The 23,559-nt window shown below is 37.9% G+C and overlaps 1 protein-coding gene across 18 annotated transcripts in view; it reads left to right on the forward strand.

The window, feature by feature from the left end:
* FER (FER tyrosine kinase) overlaps positions 1–23,559 on the forward strand; it is a 484,930-nt gene that overhangs the window by 338,012 nt on the left and 123,359 nt on the right. For all 18 annotated transcript variants that reach the window (XR_014058074.1, XR_014058060.1, XR_014058059.1 and 15 more), the window contains 3 exons: positions 3,560–3,616; positions 12,352–12,467; positions 14,877–14,971. Coding sequence is in view for 9 of the 18 variants with exons in the window: in XM_081505338.1 (XP_081361464.1) it covers positions 3,560–3,616; positions 12,352–12,467; positions 14,877–14,971 (268 nt within the window). In the remaining 9 variants the exon portion in view is untranslated. The remainder of the gene's footprint in view (positions 1–3,559; positions 3,617–12,351; positions 12,468–14,876; positions 14,972–23,559) is intronic.

Consider the following 23,559-nt stretch of genomic DNA (forward strand, 5'->3'; position numbering starts at 1 on the left):
GATAATTTCTAGGCTTATCTATGTTGCAGCAAATGGCTTTATTTCATTCTTTTTTATGGCTGAGTGATAATCCATTGAGTGTGTGTGTATGTATATATACACACCACATCACCTTTATCCATTCATCGGCCCATGGACCTGTAGGTTGTTTCTATGTCTTGGCTATTGTAAATAGAAAGCGCTTGATTCTAATGATATGAAGTGGCATCTTATTGTGGTTTGTTTTTGTGTTACTGACTGATGATGTTAAACATCTTTTGATGTGCTTATTGTCTATTTGTCCATCCTCTTTTGTTAAGTATTCTACCTAATTTCTTAAAATTGGGTTGTTTGTCGTCTTTTTGAGATATGCATTCTCTGTGTTACATAGAAATGATCTGTCATTTATATGTGTTTCAAAAAATGTTCTTCCAGATTGTAGTTGGACTTTTCATTTTTTTTTAACGAGATTTTGGGGAAGCACATGTCTTTAATTTGATGAATTCCATTGTTTGTTTGTTTTTTTTAATGTGCTTTTTGTCTCCTAAGAAATTGGTCATGAAGATGTTCTCCTGTGTTTTCTTTCAGGACCTTTATAGTTCTGGTTTTATACTTGGGTTGAAAGACTTGTCATGGAGGCAGAAAACTTTGCTCTATCCTTCTAGATTCTCTGGCTAGTCTAAGATATAAGTTGACACAAGACACGTTAACAGGAGAAAAAAAAAATCAAATCTAATTTTGTACATATAGGAACCCCATAGACATGAGAAGTTTAGAGTTAGGAATCTAAAATATGTATATGCCATCCTGAGCTAAGGAATGTACAGGAGACCGAGGCTTCAGAGAGGAGTAGGGTGATTCTCAGAAAAGAAGAGCAGGTGTTTAGTAATTGGATGCTTGCCCTGTCATTCAGATGGGTTATAAAAAGTTATTTCTGGTAATGACTGTTACTGTGGGCACATCACCATATTTCAATTCTTAAGAGGGAGGTAAAATTTACCCTTGAGTCCGCAGGGTCTCCATTGTCTTTAGTTCAGAATAATCCAAATGCCAGCGTAGCACATCTTGAAGAGGCCTGTTAGGAACCCTTGCAGATCATCCATGTAAACTGTTCTTTCAAAACAATCATTGTTGTTCCTTCTGTTGACCTATCAGAGGGTGATGGCTGGGGACAGAGTGTTTCAGAGGTAAAATAACTTCAAAATGGTTGTTCAGAACATTTTAAAGCTATGGTTGGGGTGAGTTTTTACTTCAAGATGTTTGACTACTTGTTGAAATTGGTCCTTTAGATCACAGTTATATTTTAGTCTATGTGAAAGTGCTGCACTCAATATGTCAGCAAATTTGGAAAACCCAGTAGTGGCCACAGGACTGGAACAGGTAAGTTTTCATTCCAATCCCAAAGAAAAGCAATGGCAAAGAATGTTCAAACTACTACACAATTGCACTCATCTCACATGCTAGTAAAGTAATGCTTAAAATTCTCCAAGCCAGGCTTCAGCAATACATGAACTGTGAACTTCCAGATGTTCAAGATGGTTTTAGAAAAGACAGAGGAACCAAAGAGCAAATTGCCAACATCTGCTGGATTATTGAAAAAGCAAGAGAGTTCCAGAAAAACGTCTATTTCTGCTTTATTGACTATGCCAAAGCCTTTGACTGTGTGGATCACAATAAACTGTGGAAAATTCTGAAAGAGATGGGAATACCAGACCACCTGACCTGCCTCTTGAGAAACCTGTATGCAGGTCAGGAAGCAATAGTTAGGTCAGGAAGCAGCAGTTAGAACTAGACATGGAACAAAAGACTGGTTCCAAATAGGAAAAGTAGTACGTCAAGGCTGTACATTGTCAACCTGCTTATTTAACTTATATGCAGAGTACATCATGAGAAACGCTGGGCTAGAGGAAGCACAAGCTGGAATCAAGATTGCTGGGAGAAATATCAGTAACCTCAGATATGCAGATGACACCACCCTTATGGCAGAAAGTGAAGAAGAACTAAAGAGCCTCTAGATGAAAGTGAAAGAGGAGAGTGAAAAAGTTGGCTTAAAGCTCAGCGTTCAGAAAACTAAGATCATGGTATCTGGCCCCATTACTTCATGGGAAATAGATGGGGAAACAGTGGAAACAGTGGCTGAGTTTATTTTCCTGGGCTCCAAATCACTGCAGATGGTGATTGCAGCCATGAAATTAAAAGACACTTACTCCTTGGAAGGAAAGTTATGACCAACCTAGACAGCATATTAAAAAGCAGAGACATTACTTTGTCAACAAAGTAAAGCCGTGTAGTCAAGGCTATGGTTTTTCCAGTGGTCATGTATGGATGTGAGAGTTGGATGGTGAAGAAAGCTGAGCGCCAAAGAATGGATGCTTTTGAACTGTGGTGTTGGAGAAGACTCTCGAGAGTCCCTTGGACTGCAAGGAGATCCAACCAGTCCATCCTAAAGGAGATCAGTCCTGGGTGTTCATTGGAAAGACTGATGTTGAAGCTGAAACTCCAATACTTTGGCCACCTGATGCTAAGAGCTGACTCATTGGAAAAGACCCTGATGTTGGGAAAGATTGGGGGCAGGAGGAGAAGGGGACGACAGAGGATGAGATGGCTGGATGGCATCACTGACTCGATGGACATGAGTTTGGGTAGACTTCACGAGTTGGTGATGGACAGGGAGGCCTGGCGTGCTGAGATTCACGGGGTCGCAAAGAGTCGGACACGACTTAGCAACTGAACTGAACGGGGAAATACTATGCTTTAATGCAAACTTTTTAAAAGAAAGAATAAAGATATCACTCCAGGGTTTTTCTTTCTTCACCTCATTCCCCTCCCTCCTTTCCCCAGGCTGTCTCCTGTCTCGTTTCTTCCTTTTTTAATTTATATGTCTTTCTACCACTGCAGCATTGTGCGCTCTCATAGCCGAGACTTTTTAGATGGTAAAATATTCCCTAAGTAGTAATTAGTTCTTGAGATCAGGTAATGGGGTGTTCTTTTATAATGACCTGTTTGTGTCATTGGTCTTGTGTACCTTGATGATACTGTAATTGACGTTTGTTGCTTTATTATGCTATAGGAAATTACTTGGGAAAGATATAGAACTATATTCACTCTAATAGGCAGCCATAACTCATGACCAGCTGCGGAAAAATTAGATCTTAGGAATGTGGTTTGGGTAGAAAAATAATTCTGTATGATGAAGTGAGGATTAGAAATTTCATGTTACAAAATGAAATTTCCTCATGTACTGATGACACAACATTCTGAAATGACAAATAACAGCATAGCCTAAGCTTTATGGTGGGAGGAAAGTGTATGCTATGTCCTAGTTACAGGGATACTATCATTTTGAAGGCTGAGAACTCTGATAAAAGTTTGCTATAATGTAGATCTTAAAGTTCTGTTGTGTAGTAACACTTCTTAAATCTGTTTTATAACCTCTTGAGGTTACAACTTCTTCATGCACTGTTGATTGAATGGTATGAATGAAATATCCCTTAGGTCTATTTGCCATGGCCTCAAATGCATCTTACAGCAACTGCGTTTCTCACTTAAGCTAAAAAACCGTTCTTTCTTTTTGCCATAGGATAAGAAGTGGGTTCTCAATCACGAAGATGTCACTTTGGGAGAATTACTGGGCAAGGTATGTAATCCACTGAGCTGAATAACCAGGAGTCTTTACAGGGATTGTGAACGCTGTGATTCTTCGTTTTCTTCAAAGCCTTTCTAATATTCTTGCACACAGCAAGGTACATTCGCACGTGAACCTAGAACAACACAGTGATGTATGTGTTACAAATACTGTGATGTTCATGGAAAAAGAAGTGTGAAAATCTGTGAAAAGTTTAAGGATTACCTTGACTTTTTTAAAAATAGTATATTGTAAATTTTCCTCTGAAAGGATTAAAAGCCTCAATAATTTTTATTACATTGTAGTAAAACCAAAACTAGTGAGCTGAGATTTGGAAAGAAACTGTGAGGTAATAAAAATGTAAACACCTAATAGTCTTATTCCATTTGTTTCTGGTTACACATGATAGTTCAGAAAAAATGCAGTACTGCTCTTAGGGATCTCAGGATGTATATAGAATCACAGTATGTGACAACACGGGACATATTATTTCATTCTGAAGATGATGTGAGCAGGACACATGTTTCAATACATCCATTCTGTAGCTAGCTCTGTTGGTGGTCAGAGGAGGTAGCTATATATGATAAAAGTCAGTTTCTTTCAAACTGGTTGGAAATTTCTTCCAACGCAGGCAATATGAAGGTATATTATATCTAATAATAACGGCACATATTTAATAATCAAATGGGTTATTTGGACATTTATTGTTTACTTATAATTGAGTTCCAATAGACAAGCATTAACTTCTTTATCGATGGCTTAATTAGTGAAGTTTGAATTGAGTTGGGATTCATAATACAATGGCAAAAATAGTGTAAAATACAGATAGGGAAAACTGTTGCTCATACACTTCTGAGTGATCACTACTAGAATTTAAGGGCTCAGCATTACAAGTAAAGAAATAAATGATTATTCATTACTTTTCTTGATTTGAATGTAAAGTTGATGAATTGACAGATTTCCCCTGTGTTTTAGCTTTGATATATGTTGAGAAAGTGAATCTCTGTTGAAACAATCTACTTTGCAGAATTCTTATTATTTTAAAAATATTTTCCCAAATAGAAGTACTAAATTGCTATTAGAAAACAGGTTCTATTGATTGCTAATACTTATTTAGTAAGTAAATTCTAAAGAATTTCAAAATAAAGTAATTTCCATGAATATACAATTAAATAAAAAGTTATAAGATTAAACCAGTTACTGAAAAAATGTGTCAAGAATGGCAGATTTTTCAGTACTAAGAAAAGATGTTTTCAGTTACAGAGAGATATTTCAGTTATTTTTATGTTTAGTTTAATATGTGATACTTGATACTTCACATATTAGGAATTTTATCCTTTAGGTCCTTACTTAGTAAGGGTATTTAAAAGAATAATTATTTTCAACAACAAGGCAGTAGCATATACCAGTTGTAATAAATTTAATCATTTTAATAAAACAAACACTTCAACTTTAGAGAAATGTATGGCTTAATTTCGGGCTTACTGGTGACACAGATGGTAAAGAATCTGCAGCAATGCTGGAGACCCAGGTTCGATTCCTAGGTTGGGAAGATCCCCTGGAGGAGAGCAGGGCAACCCACTCCAGTATTCTTGCCTGGAGAATCCCCCTGGACAGAGGAGCCTGGGGGGCTGCAGTCTGTGGGGTCTCAAAGAGTGGGACACGACTGAGTGACTAAGCACATGGCTTAATTTCAGCAAATATTTCTGAATTGAAAATTGTCATTTAATATTTCCTTACCTGTTCTGAGTATTTATCATACACTGAAAAAGCATGAGAAAAAAGAGAATTAGCCTATACTTACATACTTTCGGATTTAGTAGTAACATAAGGTTGATATGGTAACTGTAACTTTTACTGAGCACCGTATTTCTTTAGATTGTGCTTGATAGTTGGTATTCAAAAATATTAATTCCTCAAATATTTATTGAATGCCTACTGTATGCCAGGCACTCTCCAAGGAACTTGCAATATTTCCATGAACAAAGTAGACAGATATCCTTGCCCTTATGAAGCTCATATTCTATCTAGCAGGGAAAGGCAGACAAAAATAAACTTAGTAAATAGGTAAACTTCATAATGTTAAAGGTGTTAATCCTGTGAAAACATAAGGAACTTACAGTGCTGTGCTGTTGGTTGCAGTTGCGATTTTTAATAGGGGAATCCAGATAAGCCTTATCAAAATTGTTACTTTCCGATAAAAACCTGGCAAGAAGGGATTTAGCCACATGGTCAAATGAGGAAAAGGATTTTAGGCAGAGGGAGTACCATGTAAATTACATTTGATGCGCGGGAGAGGCAGTTTGTTGTAGCTGCACAGGCAAGAAAGAACAGACTAAGACCACAGTGGCTGAGGTGGTTCAGGTCGTGTAGAGCCATGCTGATCAGTGTAATTACATTGGCTTTAAATATGTGTGAAAGGGTAAGCTGGGGGATGACTGTGCCTGGAGGAGTGAGATGATCATACCCTCTACAGAGTTCACTCTGGCTCCCGTGTTGAGAATAGGCTGGGAAGGTTCCGAAGCTCTTGTCCTCACCTAACTAAAGATGGTGGCTGCCGGTCAGATCAGAGAAGCGGCCGTGGAGATGGGGGAATGTGGTGGGTTCTGGATTCGTTTTTACAGTTGACCCAACTGAATATCCTGACGGACTCTATGTGGAGCATGAGACATAGAGGGCAGTCGGCTTAGGTATAGCAGGTTTTGGGGACTGAAATTAGGGGTTTTGCATGTAAATATTAAGGTTTGTCTGTTAGACTTCCCAGGGAAGATGTTGAGAAACAGTTGGGTATTAAGTCTGAAGTTTAGCAAAGATGTGTGGATCAAATTACAGATTCAGTAGTTGTCACTTACTTGGTGGTTTCCTTCCATGAGTTCAACAATGGAGCGAGTCTAGGCAGTCAAGGAGAGGAGAGAGAGCTTGAGCCCTGGTCACTTCAAAATCAAGAGGCTGCAGTGAAGAGAAGCAAGAAGACTGAGGCTGAGAAAGAGAAATCTCCAGGAAGGCAGAAAACCGGGAGAGAGGATGCCTTAGAAGCCAAGAGAAAAAAGTGTTTGAAGGAGGAGTGATCAGCGGCGGCATCTGCTGAGGAGAGGTCGCATGAGACGATGACTGAGGATCACTGAATTTAGCAACGGAGAGATTCCTGGTGGCTTGACTGAGCACTTTCTGTGGCACGTTTCATGTGGAAGCCAAGCTGGAATATAGGTAAGGGAGAGTGGGAGGAGAGGAAATAGGGATAGCAAGGATGCAACTCTGAAGTTTTGCTGTGCAAGGAAGCAGAGACGGTGGCGGTTTCAGAAGAAATGATTTGTGTGCTGTTGGTTCACCTGAGAAAAGCAGCATGCTGGTTTGAAGCTGGGAGTGATGTCGTGAAAAATTCATGATTTTTGAAGGGGAGGAGAATTGCTGAAATAATATCATCAAGTAGACAAGAGGGAATGGAATTTAGTTTACAATGGAGGATTGACTTTAATAGAAGCACAGTTCATCTTGTAACAGCAAGGAAGATTGGTAGGAGGGTCAATGTGGACCTGAGAGTTGGAAATTGCTTCAGTTTTCTCAGTAAATCAGGAAGCAAGATTATTAGCTGAGAATGAAGTTGTACAGGAGGTACGGGATCTTTAAGAAGAGAGTCGAAGGGCGAGGAAAAGTTAATTAGAATGAGAGTGTTCACGGTCTAGGGGATTGTATAATAATTATTGAGCAGTATTAAGGACCCCCTAGAGGTGTGTGTTCTGAAAGTGAAACTAGTCAACATCAGTGTGGATTTTCTCCATCCACACGAACTGTATCAGTCCAGAGTAGGCCATGCCACATTTGGTGTGGGTTGTGGATTTGACAAGGGGGTTCTATAAATTAAGAGGAACAAAGAAGCTGGGAGTGTATGGTAGACAGTAATTAGGAGCCATGGAAATTTAAGCTGAATAAGAAAGAAACCGAGAATGTTAAGGGGTTATGGACAATAAAAAGTATTAGAATCTAAAGATTTGGAGGTTCCTATAGGGTCAAATAAAGGACAGAAATGGTAGGGACCTAACGGAAGCAGAAGATATTAAGAAGAGGTGGCAAGAATACACAGAAGAACTGTACAAAAAAGATCTTCACGACCCAGACAACCACGATGATCACTCACCTAGAGCCAGACATCCTGGAATGTGAAGTCAAGTGGGCCTTAGGAAGCATCACTACAAACAAAGCTAGTGGAGGTGATGGAATTCCAGTTGAGCTATTTCAAATCCTCAAAGGTGATGCTGTGAAAGTGCTGCACTCGATATGCCAACAAATTTGGAAAACTCAGCAGTGGCCACAGGACTGGAAAAGGTCAGTTTTCGTTCCAATCCCAAAGAAAGGCAATGCCAAAGAATGCTCAAACTACCACACAATTGCACTCATCTCACACGTTAGTAAAGTAATGCCCAAATTCTCGAAGCCAGGCTTCAGCAATATGTGAACCATGAACTTCCAGATGTTCAAGCTGGTTTTAGAAAAGGCAGAGGAACCAGAGATCAAATTGCCAACATCTGCTGGATCATTGAAAAGGCAAGAGAGTTCCAGAGAAACACCTATTTCTGCTTTATTGACTATGCCAAAGCCTTTGACTGTGTGGATCACAATAAACTGTGGAAAATTCTGAAAGAGATGGGAATACCAGACCACCTGACCTGCCTCTTGAGAAACCTGTATGCAGATCAGGAAGCAGCAGTTAGAACTGGACATGGAACAATAGACTGGTTCCAAATAGGAAAAGGAGTACTTCAAGGCTGGATGTTGTCACCCTGCTTATTGAACTTATACGCAGAGTACATCCTGAGAAACGCTGGGCTGGAGGAAGCACAAGCTGGAATCAAGATTGCTGGAAGAAATATCAATAACCTCAGGTATGCAGATGATATCACCCTTAGGGCAGAAAGCAAAGAGGAACTGAAGAGCGTCTTGATGAAGGTGAAAAAGGAAAGTGAAAAAGCTGGCTTAAAACTCAACATTCAGAAAACTAAGATCATGCATCCCATCCCATCACTTCATGGCAAATGATGGGGAAACAGTGGAAACAGTGGCTGACTTTATTTTGGGGGGCTCCAAATCACTGCAGATGTTGATTGCAGCCATGAAATTAAAAGATACTTGCTCCTTGAAAGGAAAGTTAAGACCAACCTAGACAGCATATTAAAAAGCAGAGACATTACTTTGTCAACAAAGGTCTGTCTAGTCAAGGCTCTGGTTTTTCCAATAGTCATGTATGGATGTGAGAGTTGGACTATAAAGAAAGCTGAGTGCTGAAGAGTTGATGCTTTTGAACTGTGGTGTTGGAGAAGACTCTTGAGAGTCCCTTGGACTGCAAGGAGATCCAACCAGTCCATCCTAAAGGAGATCAATCCTGGGTGTTCATTGGAAGGACTGATGTTGAAGCTGAAACTCCGATACTTTGGCCACCTTATATGAAGAGCTGACTCATTGGAAAAGACCCTGATACTGGGAACTATTGAGGGCGGGAGAAGAAGGGGACGACAGACGATGAGATGGTTGGATGGCATCACCGACTCAATGGACATGAGTTTGGTAAACTCCGGGAGTTGGTGATGGACAGGCCTGGGGTGCTACAGTTCATGGGGTCGCAAAGAGTCGGACATGACTGGGTGACTGAACTGAACTGAACTGAACTGATAGGGTCAAAGAATTTTCAGTCTGGATACTAGAGGAAGTAAGCTAGAAAAATAAAAGCCAGCCAGAAGATGAGATAAATAAAATAGACGTTATCAAGGAGTGGAATTATTGGGGATGGCAAAGTTTAAGATCTGAACCTAGAAAATAGGTTGGAACGCAGATCAGTGGAGGAGAGATGGTCACAAAACAGAGTTTGAAGTGTTGGAAGGATCCTTAATTGTCTGTTGAAATTTCCAAGTATTAAGACAGGAGTAACACCTGGCACCGTGATTCAGGGGCTCAAACAGTCAACAAATGAGGGAAAATATTTTAAAACGCAGTAGCTGCTAGCCAGGGTATTGGGTATGTAGTCAAATGATAAAGTTTCAAAACTAGGGGTTTTTAGGAAGACAGTAGAGAAAACGTTTTAAAAGCAGTGACAGACAGCTAGTGGAATCCTTTATTCTGTCTCCAGGGCCCTGGGAGAAGGTCTGGTGTGTGTATATAGGCGACTAAAAGGAAATCACAATTTTAGAAGCCAAAAGAAACTCACCCCGCATTTGAGTGTTCTCAAGTGAGAGTGAGGTTTCTATCAGAGCAAGAAGGTGAAGAGCATGACCAACGAATGCTGCTGCTAAGTCACTTCAGTCGTGTCCGACCCTGTTCGACCCCATAGACGGCAGCCCACCAGGCTCCGCCGTCCCTGGGATTCTCCAGGCAAGAACACTGGAGTGGGTTCCCATTTCCTTCTCCAGTGCATGAAAGGGGAAAGTGAAAGTGAAGTCGCTCAGTCGTGTCTGACTCTTCCTGACCCCACGGACTGTAGCCTACCAGGCTCCTCCGTCCATGGGATTCTCCAGGCAAGAGGACTGGAGTGGGCTGCCATTGCCTTCTCTGGAACAAAGAATAGATCAAGGTAAAATTTTAATGATGGACCAGAAGTTCCCGAAGACACGATGGAGGCTGGGGGTAGGAGAGGAATAGCTGGAGATAGCAGGAGTCATGGACTTGGAGCCAGCAGCTGAGGTGAAGCTGTGCCTGCTAGGTGGTAGGGAGCAGTGGGTGTCCTATCCTTTTTCCTGACCTCTTTGGATGAAGAAGAGGTGGTCTGTGATGCAGTCTTTTTCTCAGTGTTTGAGATTCCTCCCTTGATCACTGTTAATAGAGTTGAAGTCTTCTGAGTGAAGGTTGTTAAATGAATGTTTAAAGTTTTCAAATCCTTGCTATGCGCCAGGACCTGTACATCCCTATAGGGCAGAGACCAGTAGAGATGGACCAAGGGCCAGTTGGATGACAAGTGTTCAGGAAGGACAGAAATAATCTGGGGAAGGTCAGGAAGGTCTTCATACAGGAGGGGCAGAAGAAATGCACTTCTAGATTAGTTAGCTTGTGCTTTGATTGGAAGTAGAGGGGAAGAGTGTAGAAGGTAGAGCACACATTTTCAAATCCCAGTCTGAATTTAGGGTGCATGTGGCAGTCAAAAGCTGCAAGAGGGAGCCAGACAGAGGCTGAGAGAGTAACGGCCGTGCAGGGATAGATGTTGAGGAAGGCAGGAGTGTTTTCTTGCAGCGATTAATCTGGCAGTGCTGTGGTGGATGGTTTGAAGGGCTGAGGAACTGATGGTGCGATCAGCTGAGGTGAGCAGGCTGTGTGCAATGCGAGGAGGAAGACAGTTTCTGGAGGGAGAATCTGAACGCTTGTAGAGAGAATGATCGTCCTGGTAATTTAGTCAGCAAGCGTCTTCTAATGAATTAAATGTTAAGTCTTAGTCAAGATGAATTTTAAGTGTTTCAGAATCATTCAGGTAAATAAAGGCCTAGAAGTAATCATGTATACTAACACCTTCTACCAGGTCTATTTCTGATATAATAAATGATGTGATGATTGTGGGAAGGAAAAAAACCCTTGAATAACATGGAAGGATGTAAAGCTCAACTTTTTCTGTTTCTAGCTTATGATGAATGTGTACTGTGTTGAATTTATTGGATGTTTACTTTTCATGTAAGGGTAATCAGTCATTGTTTTCCATAAATATTTGAGTTGAATTTTAGATTTAATAGTAATGCTATTCATTACTTAAATACTGACGTATGCTTAATATTAAATAAAATAAATGTTATTTTAAGCAAACAGCAATTATCTAATAAATAATGAATTTATTAAAATCAGTATTTTAGTAATTTTCAATTATTAGGAACATTTAAAATTTATATACTGTGGACTGTTAAGAATCCTGTTTATCTTAGAACTCATGCTCATTGCTTATCAGTCCCCTCCTTGAGTTACTTCTTGCTCAACAGCGGTAGCATTAAAGCTATTTATAATGCTTGATTAGTACATTTACAGCTATGTAAAAAGTGCATATGCGTACAGAGAAAGACTCAAAGAGAATGCTTAAAGATAGCTGTCATGTTAGCTTTATAGATCTTCTCTGTCTTACTTTTTTTTTCGTACTTATCATAAGAGCCACTTCAAACTAGAAATAAGGCATTTTAAATCAGAGTATGTTCAAGCCATAGAGTAAGGCTCGGAGCTCAGACATCTGGCAGAGGTGACCCCGCCTTCCCTGGCGCCTTTCAGAGACCGCGGAGCCGCAGGGCGCTGTTGCCGGCCCTTCCTCTGCCTGGGCTCCGTCACCCTGTCCTGGGCTCTGCCTCGTGCTCTTCTCCGCTGAGCCCTGGCCGTGTGGATCCGCGCCACCAGTCACTTCACAGAGCCGCGCCTTTACCTTTAAGCGCTAATGGGGACTTTTTAATCTGTTGATAGCAAAATGTAGAGCTCGAAGGTAAAGGGGACTAGGCGGAGGGAAACTTAGGTACTTCTGACAGTGTTAGTCTTTCCTTTTACACTATTTCAATTTTTTCCCATTTGCTTTTCAATGCCCCTCAAGCCTCAGTCTCCCGAATGGCTGGAGTGTTGGGTAGTATATTTGAAGTTGGAGAATTGGAAAGGGCAGCATGTCCAGTCTTTATTTCTGCTTGCAACTGAACAAAGCTAACAGAGTACTCTAACTCAAAACTCATCATTACATGCTTGCCTGGAATTTTGCAAAGACCTATGTGACTGTCTTACACACTGAACAATAAATATATTTGTATTTTCAGGGAAATTTTGGTGAAGTATTTAAGGGCATATTAAAGGATAAAACTGCTGTTGCTGTTAAAACATGTAAAGAAGATCTTCCTCAGGAACTGAAAATAAAATTCTTACAAGAAGCCAAGTGAGTTTTCTAAAATAATGTTAATATGTACTACTTAAAAGTGATTCATTAAAATGTAAGTTTGAAGATATCTTAAATTATGATTTGGTGAATTAGAAGTAGGTACTTTCAGAGTCTTCAAAAGTAGGCACTTCAAAAGTAGGCAGTCTGAAAACAAAAAGTTTCTCTTTTGAAGTGAGATTCTAGGTCGTTTAGCAGTTAAAATCAAAAGAGCCAGATGCTAAGAACAATGAATATTCTTCAAGTCTTTAAAAAAACATTGCAGTATTTCTTGCTTCTATCACATATGCATATACACATATGTATATATGTAGTGTTGTGATTGACCTTATAATAAAAATAGTCTGTATTCTCCGAATAAAATGCTTAACGTAAATATACCTTGAGGATTGAATGACGTCTTCCTCACTCTCCTTAGATGTTATGGCCTGATTGTTCCCAGCTGTCAGTGTTCTCTTCTTGGAATCTCAGATTTCTTCTTCAGCTCAGTGTCTGACTTTGTTCCAAAATTTATAGTGTTTCTTTTCTAATTGATCTTCTAGAATGATTGTCTTCCCTTTTTCTGTTTTAGCTAAAATGTAATGTTGCAGCTTGCCAGCCCTATGTTGCAAATAGTTAAAACTATTCTGTTAGTTGTAAAATCTAGTATATACAACAAAAAACAAACGGAAAGGGGCTTTGGACAGAGAACGGGCATACGGATGGGAGATGTTCGGATGAGGAGGTGGGTGGCTGGGAGGGAGAGAAGAAGGGTATGCAGGTCCATCAGTTGGTGGTGTGAAGGGAAGGAGGAAAAGAGGTGTGTGTGTGGGTGTGTTACCTCCTTCACGGCATTGTATATAAAAGCAAAGCTTGGTAAAGTGTGGAAGAACAGAGGACATGGCAGTGAGGGAACTAAAGCCCATGGAGTGGAGCATCCTGATGTCATTTCTCCATGTAAACAACAGATATTTATGGCAACGTATTAAGCCAGTTGGGTACATTTATTACATATTATCTATGGAATAAAGTTGTAAGCATTTTTCATATATACTATCAGCAATTCAGAAAAAATATTCTATAATGAATTTAAAAGCATCCTATTACAATTGAAATTCATGGGCTTATTATTTTAGTTATTCATAGATATCTTAAAATATTTTGCTTTCTAATTTGTGAATGTTTTATTGAAATATAGAGTTTAATTTCTTCTTCTAATGTGAGACTATGAAATTTTCTGTTAAAAATGACAGTTATATCCATGCAAGCTCTCAAGTATCTTTTAATTAGAAGATAGATCTATATATTTAAATATTTAATGTTATTTGGGTTCATCCTGGCTGTTTTGTAGAATTTCTTTATTAAGCAATTTTCAACCTAAGAAATGACATTTTGGATTAAAGTCAATCATTCTAAAACTCCCTTTCTAGTTCATCATAGAAACTGCAAACTCGGTTATTAACAGTATTTTTTTATCTCTAGAATTCTCCCCAGTCTGTCTTCATTTGTTTAAACATTGTACATTTTCAATTTATGACATGCTTTCTTAGAGCTATCTCTGCTTTAGTTGTACATGTACAGCACATATATAAACTATTTCATCTTTCTCCAAATGAAGTTATTTTTTTCATTCTCCTAGGAAAGAACCTGTGTTTTTTCAAATATGAGTAAATGTATAACTATGTCAACAGGATAATATGGAATATCATTTGATAACAGAAATCATCAGGGCAGACAGGCCTGTGAGGGAATCTAATCTATTTTTAACTCATGCTTGGAGTCCTGTGGATGAGTCTGCTATTTTTATAGCCCTCTGAAATTCTGCCTTTATCCAAACCAAAACTTCCTTGCTTTAACTTACATCTAGTATTACTCATTGTTTAACTTTCTGCCAGGCTTCTCAAAACTTTTGAGTTTATACTATTTGAAATTGACCATGATTGTCAAGTAGGTATTATGAAATCTAGATATGAAGTGATTACTCTATAGCATTTACCAATATGAATTGTTCTTAAATTTATCTGTTTTAAGTGAATTGTATACATAAAACAAAACTAAACAAAAAGATGCTGCCCTCACAGCTTACAGTTTTTGATCCACTAATACTCTTCAGCTTTTGTGAGGGCATCGAAAAGCAGATGCTTTGAAAGGAGTTCTACATATTTTGGACTGAGTGAGTTATTCAGATTTAGCATGGTTATTAGTTATTCAGAGTGGATACTCGTTTTTAAATGACTATATAATTAAAAGCTGACTCATTCATATCTATTTTTCCAAGTTTTATTAAAACTTGTATACATCCCATTTATCATAATTTGTGTCCGTATTTAGGTTTTAAACATTGTGAATTCTCTTTGTGCATACTAGACATGATCATAAATTAATGCTTACTGCTTAAATGGTGACTCTTCGTATATTTCTCTCATCCAGAATTCTCAAGCAGTATGATCACCCCAATATTGTCAAACTTATAGGCGTCTGCACACAGCGCCAGCCTATCTACATCATTATGGAGCTGGTTCCAGGTAATGCCGTCTTAGCGGTCTCCTCGATGGCACTTTACTGTCGCTCTGTTGCTTTTATATATTGTCTCTTTGATTTCTCCCTGTGAAGTTCCCCGTGATTTCTTTGACATTTTCCTCATGATGAAGAGCTTGTGCATGTACTCGTTGTTTTTATAGTCTCTAATACTTGCTGTTTTCTAGAAAATGTCAAGCAGCATTTTTAAGAGGAGATATATTATTACATTGCGGTTACTCATGGAATTTAGTTATATATAATGTTTCTGTGAGAAAGACTATTTAGAAAAGTTGTCTACTTAATTCGAATTTATAGTAATGATAGTACAAGAATTTAGTTCATTTATGTCATTTTACAAGTAAATTACCACACCTCCTCTTGTTAAGTTGTGCATAATAATACCATAATGCTTTGGGTCACAAACTTTGAACTTCTTTAATATGTGGACAAAAAAAAAGGTAATCTCTCTAGGAATTTATCCTTGTATTTCTTTCTGGTGACTTTTAAAACTGCCAGATATTTTGGTTAACTACTTTTGCCAACAAACAAGGATAACATCAAACTTATATTGTATATCTTTATTTTTATTATATTGATGCATCTTTCTGTTGTAGAAAATATAATCAGAGGCAAAATATAATCTTTATAAGATTTACAAATACAGTATTTAATAACTGATAAGGATTTACTTTGTTACCTTAACTGTTTACTCATTTTAAAAGAAGAAAGTTAAAGGAATATGAAAAATATTTTTAACTTTGAATATACGTCACATAAACGTGGTATTGTTGATTGCCCGCTGAAAACTTTTCACATACTCCTTTCATAATTTAAGGACAGTTGGTCCAATTTTACCATGCTGGTTTGATTGCTATTGGAACATTTCTTTATCACCATATAACTGCAAGATTCCTAGATTATCATCATTTTCATTCTCAAGATGGCAATATATATTTGCATGATTTGCATTACTTGTGATTAAATCTCAAAGTAGCTTTCATACAGTTGTGAAAAATAGACTATAGTCTAAAATTTTAAAAACAGTTGAATAGCCTATAATTTTACCTAAAATAGTATGTTTAAGTATTATGAATACATAAAACATTTACATAATGCAGATGATGCCCCCAGATAATAAGGGATGTCACTGGAAAAGTTAGATTTGAGGGGTGGGGCAGACTGGCTGAGGAGAAGTGGTTTGGTGTTCCTGTAACTGGCTGAAGGAGCATGGTGACAGACACCTGATGGAGGTCCACATTGAATAAAACAAAAGATAGCTTCGGAAGAGAGCCAGGGAAGTGTTTATCTAGACATTAAACAGTAACCTTTATTGATATTTTTAAATGATTAAGAATGATAAACTTCATTAGAAAATTCAAACTGTAATGAAGGCAGAAAATTAAAAATAAAAACCTCCTACTCAACAATCTAATCTTAATCCAAAGCAAACTATATTTAGTTTTTTGTGGTTTTTCCCCCTGGAAAATATTTAATATAGAATACCTTGATTTTATGCAAATATTTTAATTATTTAAAATCATAAACCTTTCTTTTTTCTCTAATATAACATGGTTTCATTGTTTCCTATTCATCCATATAGTCCTACCTTCTCTTTATAACGGCTACAGAATATTCCATTAGTTGGTTTTATATAATTTAAATGGGCCTTCTATTTATGGACACTTTGGTTGTTTCCAATTTTATTACTTTTTTTTTTCTTTTTTAAACAGTGTTCAACTTGGGTCTGAGTTTATGTGCATCTTGATTTATGGAAAGTGTATTAGCTTTCTGTTTATGCACAACAAATGATCATAACTTAGCAGCTTTAAATAACACCCGTTTATCACCTCACAGTTGTGTAGGTTAGAAGTCCAGGCAGGCGTGACTGAGTTCTCTGCTCAGGGTCCCACAAAGCCGAAAATGAGGCTGTCTAACTGAGTTCTGGTCTGGACGCACTGGGGAAGAATCACTGCCAGACTCCTCCTGGGTGGTGGCCGAGTCTCATCTCTTGCAGTAGAGGAAGGGCCCAAGGTTCTCTGTCTCTTCTTGCTGTGAGCCAAGGGCATCTCCCAGCTCTTTACGCGTCTCTGCTTTCTTTGATCTTCAGACCCAGTGTGTCACGTCTTTCAGATGCTTTGAATTTCTCTAACTTGCTCTACGGTTTTTTGTTTCATTCTATTTTGTTTTTCAAAAAAGCTGAGAGAATACTCTGCTGTTTTGAAAGGTTCTGTGATTAGAACAGGTTCACCTGGCCAAGCTGCCTATCTTAGGGCAGCTGTGCTACATGACAAAATATAATTATGGGAGTGATATCTAACCATGTTCACATGTTCCAGGGATTAGGGTGGGACATTACTGGGATGCCGTCTTCACATTCTGCCTACCACAGTAGACTTTGCTAAACTTTCTTGAAGGTTCATTGCAATGTGGGATGTGAAACCACACTGAACTTTTCATACTCTGTTACATTAATTCAGTTGGTTGATCTTTTAAGATGAATGCATGATTTTTGTAGCATCATGCTTTGTCATTTCTCATTTGAAAAATATCAAGTGACCAAACAGTGACATAATTCATTATGCAGTATCAAAAGATCACGTTCATTAATGCCATCCCTAATCTCACTGGAAAAATAATAGGAAGTGTCAATTTCTTGACAGCAAGTATGTGTTTTTCAAAATTTTAATTTGCATTAGAAAACTGGAACATTGTCCCTGGCAACAAAAACTGTCAGTTTTTTGCCTTGAAGTGTTGGACTTAACTTCACTCAGTCTTAAGAGAATGTCAAATGTCTAATATTTAATAGCCATAATTTTTCAATCTTTTTGAAAACATTTATTGACATGTAATTAACATACACTATACATACATACATATATATATATATAGAAAATACTGACATATGTATACACTTGTGAAACCGTCACCACAATCAAAGTGATGAACACACGTCTCATCTTCAGATTTTTCTCATGCCCTTTTAGTCCCTTCCTCCTCCCGCTCTCACCTCCTGTCCCAGTCCGCCACTGATCTACTTTCTGTGACTGTATATTAGTTGGCATTTCTTAGAATTTAATATAAATGGAACCATACAGTCTGTGCTCCTCTTTTCTTGTTTGGGTCTAGTTGGTTTCATTCAGCATAATTTTGAGATCTGTCCATGTTGTAATGGTTTTCAGAAGTTCACCTTTTTATTGCTGAGTAGAACTGCATTATATGAATATATCCCATTTGTTATCAACTATTGATAGACTTTTGGATTGTTTCCTGTTTAGGGCTACTGCAAAGTAACCTGCTGTGAACATTTATGTACAAGTCTTTGTACTGACATGTGCTTTCATTTTTCTGCTGAAAATTTACCTAGGAATGGAATAAGTGAATTAGATAGGATGTACATGTTTAAAATTTTAAGAAGTTGCTAAATTGCTTTCTAAAGTCATTATACTAGTTGGCATTCCTAACTGCAGTTTCTCTACATTTTCATCAACACTTTGTATGCTCAAACTTTAGACATTATAATTTTATGTTGAAGTGTCTTACTGTGGTTTTAATTTGCTTTCCTAACTGACTAATGATATGAGCATCTTTTCATGTGTTAATTTGCCATTCATAATCTTCTTTGAAGTATCTATTTAAATAATTTGCCCACTTTTAAAAAATTTGGATTGTTGTAAGGGGCCTCCCAGGTGGCAACCGTGGGAAGGAACCTGCCTGCCATTGCAGGAGCTGCAGGAGACGCGGGTTCAATCCCTGGGTGGGGGAGATCCCCTGGAGGAGGAAATGGCAACCCACTCCAGTATTCCTGCTTGGAGAGTCCCATGGACAGAGGAGCCTGGCGTGCTAGAGTCTGTGGGGTCACAAGAGTGGGCCATGACTCAGCGACTAGACAATGACAGCAAAGAGTCAGACACGGCTGGACATGATTGAGCACCCGAGCCCATGGCCACTGAGCTGTGATTCTTTATATATTCTGGATACAAGCCCTTTGTCAGATGTATAATTACCAAATATTTTCTCTCAGTTTGACTTGTTTTTTCATTCTCTTAACAGTGTCTTTTAAAAAGCAGATTTTTTTAAATTTCAAAGTTTATTTTTTTTCTTTACAGGTCATGTTTTTAATGGTAAATCTAAGAAGTCTTTGAATCCCAGATGACACACTTTTTCTCCTATGTTTACTTATGCGATTTTTATAGTTTTAGGATTTAGAACTTATAGTTTGGTCTGTGCTTTATTTCATGTGGTCGCGAGGAATGGTTTGAAGTTCGTATTTTTGGCAAGTAGATATCCAGTTGGTCCAGTATCACGACTCTTCTTTCCCTCCTGATTTTCTACCTTCCTTTTAAAATATACTTATGTGTAATTATATTTCTGGATTCTGGGCTTCCCTGGTGGCTCAGATGGTGAAGAATCTGCCTGCAGTGCAGGAAGCATGGGTTCAGTCCCTGGGCCAGGAAGATCCCTTGGAGGAGGGAATGGCAGCCCACTCCAGTATTCTTGCTGGAGAATTCCATGGACAGAGGAGCCGGGTGAGCTACAGTCCATGGGATCCCGAAGAGTCAGACGTAGGACTGAGCGACTAACATGCACGCATATTTCTGGACTCTTAATTTCTGTCTGTCTTTCTGTTTGTTGTGGTGCCAATACTACACTGTCTTGACCACTTGTAGTTTTATAGTAAGTCTTGTATCAGGTATGTTAGTTGTCTAACTTTCTTCTGGTTTAGAATTGTTTTGGCTATTAGAGATCCTTTGCATTTCACTATCAATTTTATGGTTAGTATTTCAGTTTCTATATAAAGGGTTGCTAAGATTTAGTTTAGGGTTAAATTGAATCTATAGAGCAGTTTGGGGTGAACAGGCTTCTTAACAATATTGAGTCTTCTGACCCCTCTACATGGTATATCTTTCTAGTAGGATAGATCTTTAATTTCCCACTGCAAGGTTTTGTAGAGTTTAGTATATAGAACTTTCCATCTTTTGTCAGACTTCTCTCTGAGTATTTGGTTTTCTGAGATGCTATTGTAAGTGATTTTTAAAAAAATAAATATATCCACCACGGAAGTCATAATATATATGTGAATAACACTGTCAGTTAGTTTGACGTATTGACCTTTATAGGACCCTCGACACAACATCACCAAGATACACATTCTTTTCAACTACATAGAGAAAGTTTACCAAGACAGACCGTAGCCTGGGCCATGAAACAAAACTCAATAAATTTATATGAATTTAAGTTCTGTTGGCTTCCCAGGTGGTGCTACTGTTACCTGCCTGCCAATGTAGGAGACGTAAGAGATGCAGATTCGATGCCTGGGCTGGGAAGATCCCCTGGAGAAGGGAATGGCAACCCACTCCAGTATTGCCTGGAGAATCCCATGGACAGAGGAGTCTGGCGAGCCACAGTCCCTGGGGACACAAAGAGTCAGACACCATGAGCAACTAACACACATACGCACACGTAAATTCTATGAACACAATGGAAATAAAGTAGAACTCAAGGATAGAACAATTTCTGAAAAGCATCTAAATATCTGGAAAGTAAGCAATGCACAGCTGAGTGACCGGTGAGTCAGAGGGGAGCTTAGAAAGTACTTTGAACTAAATGGGAAAAAAGAATCACAATATTTATATGATTTATATGATGCCTATTAAGCAGTGCTTAGGGATGTAAATCTAGTACTAAATACATGTATTAGAAAAGAAGGAAGAACTCAAAATTATAATCTTGACTTCTACCTTAAGTGCAAATTAACTCAAAATGTTTATGTAAAAGAAAGGAAAAAATTTAAATAGAAGAAATCAATAAAATCCCTTGAGATTAATAAAATTGATAAAACCGCTATATAAACTCTTAAAAAAAGACACAAATTACCAATATCAAGAATGAGAGAGGTGACCTCATTACAGATTCTACATAATTAAAAAGATATCCATAATATTTCCTTAATCACTATATAAAGAAATTCAACAGCTTAGATGAAATGGAAAAATTTTCTGAGAGACAAAAACTACCAAATCTCATTCAACCTTCATAACGCCATATCTTTTATAGAATTGGTCACTAAGAAACCATCCTTCAAAGAAAACTCCAAGCCGATATCACTTCACTGGTGAATTATACCAAAGTTTTAAGAAGAAACACCGGCTCTACACAAATTCTTAGAAATGAAAAGGAGAGACTCCTTTTCAACTCATTGAGATCATTGCTACCTGATTCTATAGCTAGACAGAAATATTACAGGAAAAGAAAACCACGGACTGTATGTCATTATTACATATTTAAATCCTGAGCACAGTTTTAATGAAGCAAATGCAGCCGTAGACAAATACACCACGGTCAAGTGGAGTTTCTCCCGGGACTGCCGGCCGATTTAACCTCCAAATACAATCAATATAATTCAGATTAACAGCATGTAAAATTACATAGTCATTTCAGTAAATGAAGAAAAATCACCTGAGAAAATCCTTTGTTCATTCCTGATAAGAATTTTCTGAAAATGACGAATAAAAGAGAACGTCTTCGCCGTGAGTGACTTCTGAGAAAGACCAACAGATAACACTGTCCTTAATGGCAAACGTCTGAATGCTTTGCTCATTTATATCAGAAATAAGACAGATTTGCCTACATTTATCAGTTAAACATTATACTCGGTGCTCTAGCTTCCAGGACAATACAGCAAAAAATAAAACAAGAAAAAGTAAAAATCATCCTTTAATATGTTTATGGTATTTTTTACCTCTGCCACAATATTTCTCTGTCAGTGTTTGAAATTAAAATGCTACCTACTATACTAATATAAAAGGCAGTATAGCATTCTATGGTAAAACCACAACAGCTCTTAAAAATAAATGATTTTTTTTGTTTTAAACATATTAAAATAAATATAATAAATCATCGTCAGTGATTTTTCTCTTCAGACACAGCTTTGAAATCTCTTGTATTGAGCCAGTTATAATCTAACATTCTAATGTCATGAAACCTGGGCCAGAGTAGCAATTTCAAAACAATAAGCTCATAATTTTGACATTTTCAAGCTTCAGGTTAAGGCTTGGTAAGAAACTCTTCGCGTTGTCTTCAATAGATTGTTGTTTAAGTCTAATGCATCTTTTCCTTTCTCATCAGTGAACACATTTACATACAGAATATACAGGCAAACACCATAAGATTCCTTGTAAAAAATATTTCCACTATAAGATGAAAAGCTGATAAATACATAGTTATAAAAAGCTTAGGAAAGATTTATCCCAGGTGTGCAAACCAGTTTCAACATTTGAGAATTCGTTAAATAATTCATCACAGTAGGCTAGAAGAAAAATCAGGTGATCATATAGGTAGATGCGGACAAAGCTTTTAACCAAATTTAACATTCATTTATGATAAAGGTTTTAAAGAGTCAGTAAACTTAAGGATCTTGCTCAGTTTGTTTTTTAAAAAAAAAAATCTATAAAAACCCTACAGCTAACATTATACTTAATGGTAAGAGACTTGAAGCTCTCCTACTAAGATCAGAAAGCCAGGCATGAATGCCTCTCTCACCATTCCTTTCCAACATCTTACTCAAACTCCTGGCTAATATAAGACAAAAGGACTCAACAGGGGTCCTGTATCAACCTAGAGGGGTGGGATGTGGAGGGGAGATGGGAGGGAGGTTCAAAAGGGAGGGGATATATGTGTACCTGTGGCTGATTCATGTTGAGGTTTGACAGAAAACAGCAAACTTTTGTAAAACAATTATCCTTCAATAAAAGAAAAAAAAGACAAAAGGAAACAAAAGTTATACTGATGGGGAAGGAAGAAATAAAACTTTGTTTGCAGAAGAGTTTGGTGGTTTCTTATAAAAGTAAACATACTTTTACCATGCAGTCCTTCAATCACATTCTTTAGAATTTACACAAAGGAGTTTAAAACTTACATCCACACAAAAACCTGCACAAAGATGTTTATAGCAGTTTCATTCATAATGTCAAAACTTGGAAGCAGCCAAGATGCTCTGCACTAGTTGAGTGGGTAACCTATGGTGCATCCAAACAATGGAATATAAATCAGAGCGTGAAAGAAATAAAATAGCAAGCCATGAAAATTCCTAGAGGGAATGTATACATTAGTACATAAAGGAAGCCAGTCTGAAAAGGCTATATACTTTATGATTCCAACTCCAGGCATTTTGGAAAAGGGAAAACTATGGGGAGTGTTTAAACAAATTTCAGCTGAGGATTGTGGAAGAGAGAGGTATGAACAGGCATACCACTGAGGATTTTTGTAGTCTATTTAAGCTACCATGTATGACGTAACAGTAGATACATGTCATTTTATATTCCTCCAAACAGATAGAACATACATTACCAAGAATGAACCCTGATGTAAACTATGGACTTTGGGTGATAATGATGTCAGTATAGGTTCATCAGTTGTAACAAATATAACAAATTCTAGCAAGGGATTTGATAATACAGGAGGCACTCTCTTGTTCAGTTCAGTTCAGTCGCTCAGTCTTGTCCAACTCTGCAACCCCATGAACTGCAGCACGCCAGGCCTCCCAGTCCATCACCAACTCCCGGAGCTTACTCAAACTCATGTCCATTGAGTCGGT

This window comes from Giraffa tippelskirchi, chromosome 6 (genome assembly GCF_054371585.1).
Source record: "Giraffa tippelskirchi isolate mGirTip1 chromosome 6, T2T-mGirTip1v1.2.pri, whole genome shotgun sequence".
NCBI lineage: Eukaryota > Metazoa > Chordata > Mammalia > Artiodactyla > Giraffidae > Giraffa > Giraffa tippelskirchi.